General features: G+C 49.3%; 1 protein-coding gene across 1 annotated transcript; it reads right to left on the bottom strand.

Annotated features, from left to right (window-relative positions):
- Positions 1–6,203: 6,203 nt before the first annotated feature.
- On the bottom strand, positions 6,204–7,535 carry LOC311217425 (C-C motif chemokine 4-like). The gene is made up of 3 exons (XM_084299474.1): positions 7,418–7,535; positions 6,836–6,947; positions 6,204–6,548 (listed from the first exon to the last, which is right to left on the bottom strand). The coding sequence occupies exons 1-3, from the start codon at positions 7,488–7,490 to the stop codon at positions 6,461–6,463; spliced, it is 273 nt and encodes a 90-aa protein (XP_084155600.1). The 5' UTR covers positions 7,491–7,535; the 3' UTR covers positions 6,204–6,460.
- Positions 7,536–8,092: the final 557 nt, after the last annotated feature.

Raw genomic sequence — 8,092 nt, 5'->3', positions numbered from 1 at the left:
GCACCACAAAAATTGCACTGCAGACTGCTCAGGGCTCCCCACATCATCCGTTTATTGCCTTGTGTCAGTACAGCTCATACCAAACACATGACAAAGCAGCATGGTGTGCAGACACCCACTACCAGGAGCCTGTGGGTGAGTGGCAAGACGGTGGTGGCCAACGGGTGCCCCAGTTTCAGCAGAGTCCTGGCAGGAGCAGGGGCTGGTGGGGTCATCGCTATGTGCCCCCCACGCACACAGCTGCTGCCCAGCCATCGTCCCCATGCTGACCCGAGCAGCCTATCGGGCCCCCAAGTCTCTGCTTGCCTCCCATTACAGGACGATGCAGCCAGTCCCCTGCATGTCCCTCATCCAGGAGATCACCAAGGGCTCTGCATTTTTGCCCCCCAAGAAGGAACCCAGGTAGAAAAGAGGACGGAGCTTCCCTGAGAACTTGTCAGTGAAAGTGTAAAGGTGGGAGCGGTCGGTCACATTGTAGAAGGAGATTTCTCCAGCCTTGTACAGAAGAGAGAGCAAGCGGTCGAGGGGAGGTGGTTGAGACTCACCAAAAAGTGACAAAAACAAACCAAGAGGAAGTGCTGTGTTGGTGTGGTGGTTTTACTCAGGTGGGCAGCAGAGCTCCACCACAGCCGCTCTCTCACTCCCCCTCTCCTCAAAGAGGAATGGGGAGAAAATACAATACAGAGAACTCGAGGTTTGAGATGAGAAAGGTTTAATTAAAGGGAAAGGGAACGGGGAAAGAAAGAAACCACCGAAACAGTAAGTCCGCGGGGAAGCACAGAGTGAAGTGAAAAAATTATTCTCTACTTCCCATCAATAAGTGATGTTTGGCTATGTCCTTGGAAGCAGGGCCTCAAAATGCATAGTGGTTGTTCAGGAGGAACAGCCCCCTCCCCCACAAGAGCCCCCCTTTTTATTGCTGAGTGTGACATCAGGTGTTATGGAATATTCCTTTGGTTGGTTTAGGTCAGCTGCCCTGGCAATGTCTCCTCCCCATCACTTGCCCACCCTCAACCTGCTGGCTCTTGAGGGCTTGGAAGGAGTCCTGATGCTGTGCCAGCACTATGCAGCAATAGACACAACACTGAGGTGATATCAGTGCTGTTCCAGCTACAAGTGCAGAGCACAGCACTGTGTGGGCTACTGCAGGGAAAAGGTGACTCCAGCTCAGACAGACCCAACACAACCTCCACCCCTTATTCCATAACATTTGTGTCACAATCAGGTACCACACAGTTTAGTATATAGATGCTCTCATCACCATTGTTCTCTGTCCATTGAAGTATTTATATGTCTGTACTTCCCTTCATTCCATAGGTCTTTTCCCAATATGTTCATAAAAACTGTTGATGATTTCAGCTTCAACTGTCAAAGTGGTCACTCAGGGCAGGCAAAATTGGTTTTCTTGACACCAGCACCAGCTTAGCTCACATCACTGTTGCACTTGCCCGGTTCCTTGCAAAGCTGACCTGTCGTTGGTTCTGCAGTGTCCTCCTACAACACATAACTTGGATTACAGATTAATTTTCTCCCAGTGTTAAATCTCCTTGAGGCACACACTTGATATCCCCATCTTTCTGCATCACCCACCAGGTATACCCTGATCCTTGGGCGAAGACAATCCCATGAGTGGGTTTGCCTTTTCCCATGGTAGGGGCAACCCACACCACCTTTCCAATCCACTTTCCCACATGCACTACAGGGACTTTAGATTCTCCCACAGTGTGTAGGGGTTTTGTTTCAGCAGGACCAGGATGGCTGTCAGACCCCCTGTTGTTAACTAGACAAGTGGCCTCAGGTAGATTTATATCCCAATGTTTCCATGTCCCAGCACCCAATGCTCGCAGCATAGTTTTTAACAGTCCATTGTACCTCTCAACCTTCCCAGAGGCTTGTGGGTGATAAGGGATGTGATACACCCACTCAGTGCCATGTCTCTTGGCCCAGGAAGTGACCAAATTGTTTCGGAAGTGACTCCCATTGTCGGACTCAATTCTCTCTGGTGTACCATGTCGCAGCAGCACTTGTCTTTCCAGGCCCAAGATAGTGTTTCGGGCTGTGGCATGGTTTACTGGATATGTTTCCAGCCACCCAGTAGTTGCTTCTACCATGGTAAGTATGTAATGTTTACCTTGGCGGGTTTGTGGGAGTGGTCCAGTGTAGTCAATCTGCCAGGCCTCACCATATCGAAATCCAAGCCATCTCGCCCTATTCCAGGGAGACTTTACCCTCATGTCTCGTCTGATTGCAGCACAGGTCTCACATTGATGGGTAACCTATGTGATGGCCTCAATGGTCAGGTCCACCCCTCGATAACAAGCCTATCTGTATGTGGCATCCCTCCCTAGATGTCCTGATGTTTCATGGGCCCATCAAGCTACAAATAGCTCACCCTTATGTCCCCAGTCCAGGTCTACCTGAGCTACTTCAATTTTCGAAGCTCGATCTACTTCTTCGTTGTTCTGATGTTCTTCGGTAGCACAATTCTTAGGCATGTGGGCATCTACATGACATACCTTTACAGCCAGGTTTTCCACCCGGGCAGCAATATCTTGCCACAGGGTAGCAGCCCACATAGGTTTACCTCTGTGCTGCCAGTTGTTCTGTTTCCATTGTCGCAGCCACCCCCACAGAGCATTTGCCACCATCCATGAGTCAGTGTAGAGATACAGTATTGGCCATTTTTCCCTTCAGCAATTTCTAGGGCCAGTTGTATAGCTTTCACTTCTGCATACTGACTCGACTCACCTTCCCCTTCCATGGCCTCTACAACTTGTCGTGTGGGACTACACACAGCAGCTTTCCACTTCCAATGGCTCCCTACCACACGGCAGGATCCGTCAGTGAACAACACATACTGCTTTCTGTCTTCTGGCAACTCATTGTATGGTGGTGTCTCTTCAGCACGAGTTACCTCTTCTGTTGGTACTCCAAAATCCCTGCCCTCCGGCCAGTCCATAATCTCTTCCAGGATTTCCAGGTGGTTGGGTTTCCCCATTCGAGCCTGCTGTGTAATTAACGCTACCCATTTACTCCACGTAGTGTCAGTTGCATGGTGTTTAGTGGGTATTTTCCCTTTGAACATCCAGTGTAACACAGGTAGCCAAGGGGCCAAGAGGAGTTGTGCTTCTGTACCAACAACTTCTGAAGTGGCTTAAATCCCCTCATATGCTGTTAATATTTCCTTTTCAGTTGGGGTGTAATTGGCTTCTGATCCTCAATAGCCCTGGCTCCAGAACCTCAGAGGTCGGCCTCGAGTTTCTCCTGGGGTCTTCTGCCAGAGGCTCCAGGTAAGTCCATGCTCCCCAGCTGCAGTATAAAGTATGTTTTGCACAGCTGGTCCAGTACAGACAGGCCCAAGGGCTACTGAACGAGCTATTTCTTGTTTGAGTTGTTCAAAGGCCTGTTGTTGCTCGTGACCCCACTCAAAAGAGTTCCTCTTTCAAGACACTCGATATAGAGGACTCACAAGCTGACTATAGCCTGGCACGTGCATTCTCCAAAATCCCACAAGGCCTAGGAAAGCTTGTGTTTCTTTTTTGCTAGTTGGCGGAAACGTAACTGTTATTTTGTTGATCACGTCCATCGGAATGTTGCGATGTCCATCCTGCCATTTTACCCCCAAGAACTGGATTTCCTGTGTGGGTCCCTTGACGTTATTCTGTTTAATAGCAAAGCCAGCTTTCAGAAGAATTTGAATTATTTTCTTCCCTTTCTCAAAAACTTCTCCTGCTGTGTTACCCCATACGATGATATCATCGATGTACTGCAGGTGTTCAGGAGCGTTCCCCTGTTCCAGTGTCGTCTGGATCAGTACATGGTAAATGGTAGGGCTGTGTTTCCACCCCTGGGGCAGTCGATTCCAAGTATATTGAATGCCCCTCCAAGTGAAATCAAATTGTGGCCTGCATGCTGCTGCCAGAGGGATGGAGAAAAATGCATTAGCAATATCGATTGTAGCGTACCACTTGGCTGCCTTTGACTCTAGTTCGTACTGGAGTTCTAGCATGTCTGGCACTGCAGCACTCAGTGGTGGCGTTACTTCATTCAGGCTCCAATAGTCCACCGTTAGTCTCCACTCGCCATTAGACTTTCTCACTGGCCATATAGGACTGTTAAAAGGTGAATGAGTCTTGCTGATCACTCCTTGGCTCTCCAGATGATGAACTAACTCATGGATAGGAATCAGGGAGTTTCAGTTGGTGTGATATTGCCGCCGGTGCACAGTTGCACTCACAATTGGCACTTGCTGTTCTTCAATCCTCAGCAATCCTACAGCAGAAGGGTCTTGTGAGAGACCAGGCAGGGTAGACAGCTGCTTAATCTTCTCTGTGCTCAAGGCAGCTATGCCAAAAGCCCACCGGTACCCTTTTGGATCCTTGAAATACCCTTTCTTGAGGTAGTCTATGCCGAGGATGCACAGAGCCTCTGGGCCAGTCACAATGAGGTGCTTTTGCCACTCATTCCCAGTAAGACTCATTTCAGCTTCCAATACAGTTAGCTCTTGGGATCTGGGATCCCCCCATCACTCCAGAGATAGAGATGAATTTTACCCCTTGGTGGCCTGATGGCATTAGGGTACACTGTGCACCTGTGTCCACTAAAGCTTTATATTTCTGCGGTTCTGGTGTGCCAGGCCATTAAATCCACACAGTCCAGTAAATCCGGTTGTCCCTCTCTTCTACCTGGCCAGAGGCAGGGCCCCACTAGTCCTGGTTGGAGTATCTATCAATAAATTCTTGCAAATATGAAGCAGAGGTCTCCTCATCAGGGTCAAGAGTAATACTAGCTCTTCTACTGCCTCTGGGGTACTGCCCAACAGAAACTGGGGCAGCAATCCTCCTAGGGGCCCCTTTTGTTGCTGCTGTATCTTTCCACAGCTCACATACCCGAGCAGCTAGGGCCGAGGATGGTTCATCGTCCCACTTCCTCATATCTTCCCCATAGTCACATAAATAAAACCACAAGGTATCCGGCGGTGTGCGTCCTGGATTCTCCCTTGCTTGAGCCAGAGACTGCTGGCACTTGATGGCCGAAAGATTCTTCTGTCTAGGTGAGGAGGAAGCTATGTGTTCTTCTAACCATTGGGACAGTCTCTCTACAGCTGAAATGCAGGCCCGTACTGGGGCAGAGAGATTTTCTTCATATTTATGAAGCTGGTTGGACACGTTATCCACAGTTGGCCCCATCCCCTCCTCCCAATCCATTGATGCCAGTGTGCTGGCATGTGATGAGGGTGCAGCCCATACAAACTTCTGACACATGGATGTTGTGCATTGGACTTCATCAGGGTCTTTAGGTGTCTGGGCATTGTTCAAATCACTATAAAGCATCTCCAGCACAGCTAATTCCCACAGGTGCTGTAAACCCTTATCCATAGTGGTCCATTGCCTGCTTGATATACAATATCTTCCATGTGGGGACACCTTTCTTTCACGGCTGTTAGGAGTCACCTCCAGAGGCTGAGAACGTGTGCCTCTCTCCCAATTACTCTATCAATGAGCCTTTCTCTAGAGAGGGATCTGCTCCATGCCCTAGCACCTGGGCACGAGGGCACATGGGTGGCTCACGTGTCCTCTGTGCCTGTCAGCTTCGCGCACAACCCCAAAGCCATGACAGCCTTCCCCAGTCGTGCCCTCTGAAGTGTGCCCAGCCACTGCCTTGTCACACAGACAGTGCCCATCTGGGGACCAAGGCACCTGAGGTGTGTGTGGGGCACCTTCTTGTGTGTGCGAGGCTATGTGTGTGCACTGGCGTGTCTGATTTTGTAGAGGATGTGGGAGGCAGAGGTATACGTGGTGGGGGAACAGAGTCAGAGGATATTTATATGTCTGTCGTATGGAAACAGCATGGTTTTACCTCAAACCATTTCCCATTATCACATGTCATCTAGAGTGTGTCAACGGGCTCAGTGGTGAGGTCTTGTCTCTGTGCTGGTGAAAGGGAAATAAAGGGGGGAAAAATAAAAACGCTTTATCCAAATCCATGTTTTATCCAAATTCTTTATTCTCCAGAATCATAATTTCACACAAGTAAGCCAGGGCCACTCGTTGTCCTATGCTGAGACTCTGAGCTGCCCTCCTGTAAATACCCTCCCTGCCACCCTCCTATAAATAGCATTATGATCCACCGATGAAAATACCATCTATCTCATATGATCATTTCTTAAATAAATTAAAATAATAAAAGAACAATAGAGGCGCAGTCCCATGGGCCTTTCTGGGCCACAGGCAGAGGTGTCAGGCTGACTGATGACGTTTCAGACTGGTCTGTGCAAGCTGAGTGCAAGCAGCAACACCCCAACATGGGGTGTCTCATGGTGCCCTTCCCACAGTCCCTGGGAGCTGCATGCAGACGGTGTGGTATCGTGCAGCTCCTGCCATCCCAAAGCCCTGCTCTGTCACAGGGGCTCTGGATGACAAGACTCATGACAGCAGCTGTGCTTCCTATCTGGCTTTGCTCAGTTCCGCTTCATGTTCTGCAGGTATCTTTGCACCCAGGTGTCACTTGGATTGGCACAGACTTCGCGCCCTTTCTTTGTGATGAACCTGTGGAACAGGGATGAGACACGTGAGGTCTCTGCTCAGACCAAGATCCCAGGTTTGGGGTATTGCAGGAGGTTCTCCCTTGTGTCCCAAGCTTGTGCCATGGCTGACAGTGATTTTCCCCCATTCCCATCTGCTTTTTCACACTACAGGAATATCCCTGGGAGTGCCCACAAAAGATTTGTTGGCAGTCCCTGCAGGAGCATCCCCCGCAGGTCCCTGCACATGAGCACGCACGTGCCAAAATGGCTGTGCCTGCGCTGCACCCAGGCGTCAGCCTTGATACCTACACGAGGGCTGGCAGGGAGCAGCTGGTGCTGGTGACGTAGTAATGCAGGATGAGCTTCTTTGGGAGCTTGTGGGATGTATAAGAGAAGCAGCAGGTTGGGTGGTCAGGTCCAACTGGAAGAGACAGGGAGAGACAGCATGAGCATGTGCTGAGCTGTGCACCAGGAGCAGCCAGCCCAGAAGTGCAGGAAGCTAGGCAGGTAGGAGGGAGTGAGGAACCAGGGAATAATTAAGGCTGAAAGGGACATGGGAGATTGTCTGGTCCAATGTCAACAACCATTGCTAGGGAAGGCAAGTATAGGAGAGATTCCCACTCAGTTTTTGGGCAGTGATTGGGAACCCTAAACTATAACCAGGAATAAGTATCCCAGGTCCAGGATGGCTGGACAGATGGCTAGTTAGATGGAGGGGCGGACGGATGGACGGAGGGATGATTTTCCAGTTCAGGGAAATTGTAATTGATTGCAGTGCAGAGTGGAGAGTGGCTGAAAAATTCCCAGCTATCTACCAGGGGATCTCAGTGGAGAAATAATAATGAAGGCTCAGCTCCATTTTTCCTTCACAAATAAGAAAGCAGGACTCACCTGGGGCAGAGGACATTTGGGAGCAAGAAGCTGCAATGAGGAGAAGAGCGAGAACAACTGAAGAGACCTTCATCTTCCCGTCAGACAAGGACAGTCGGAGCAGGACCAGGAGCTCTGGCAGATGCAACACAGACTGCATCAGCTGGATTCAGTTCCCTTTTAATAGGGAGTCCTGGAGGCAGCAGAGAAGCCCAAGTGGAAATTCCAGAATTATGATAGAGGATGTCACGAAAGTGAAATAGCCAAAAAATAATAAGGCAGAAGGAATGGGATATAGTTCACATTGGAGCCAAGAATGTTGAGCTTTGACTCAGCATTCATTTTCGTTTTTATCAAATCAAAAGGAAACTGAAGCGTGCCAAGTAGCTTGGCCACAAAGAAGTTATCTATTCATCCAAATTACAGGAGGGATTTTCCCTGTGAGTCTGTACAAAAAAAAAAAAAAAAAAAAAAAAAAAAAAAAAAAAAACATTTACTTAAGATTATGCAAGTCTGGAAAAAAAAAAAAAAAAAAAGGCACGCTCGCGCTGTTTTTATGCCAGGTGTTTGCTAAACTGCAGTGCAAGGAGCTGAGGGGTGGCTGCACTGCAGACTCTGTGCTGTCTGAATCGCTCAACCCCTACCAGTTCCACCATGCCGGGTTTAGCAGGGACCAGCCAGGAGCTGGGGCTGGAG

This window comes from Netta rufina (genome assembly GCF_964035555.1).
Source record: "Netta rufina genome assembly, chromosome: 21".
In the NCBI taxonomy this organism is placed as follows: Eukaryota; Metazoa; Chordata; class Aves; order Anseriformes; family Anatidae; genus Netta; species Netta rufina.
This window is presented reverse-complemented; position numbering and strand designations above follow the sequence as displayed.

Bases quoted from the DNA above. Each gene is read 5' to 3' on its own strand.
- LOC311217425 (XM_084299474.1), bottom strand. From the start codon at position 7,490: ATGAAGGTCTCTTCAGTTGTTCTCGCTCTTCTCCTCATTGCAGCTTCT. The intron at 6,948-7,417 runs GTGAGTCCTGCT...TGTCTCTTCCAG, and splicing joins CCAAATGTCCTCTGCCCCAG to TTGGACCTGACCACCCAACC. The intron at 6,549-6,835 runs GTAGGTATCAAG...CCTGTTCCACAG, and splicing joins TGCTCCCTGCCAGCCCTCGT to GTTCATCACAAAGAAAGGGC.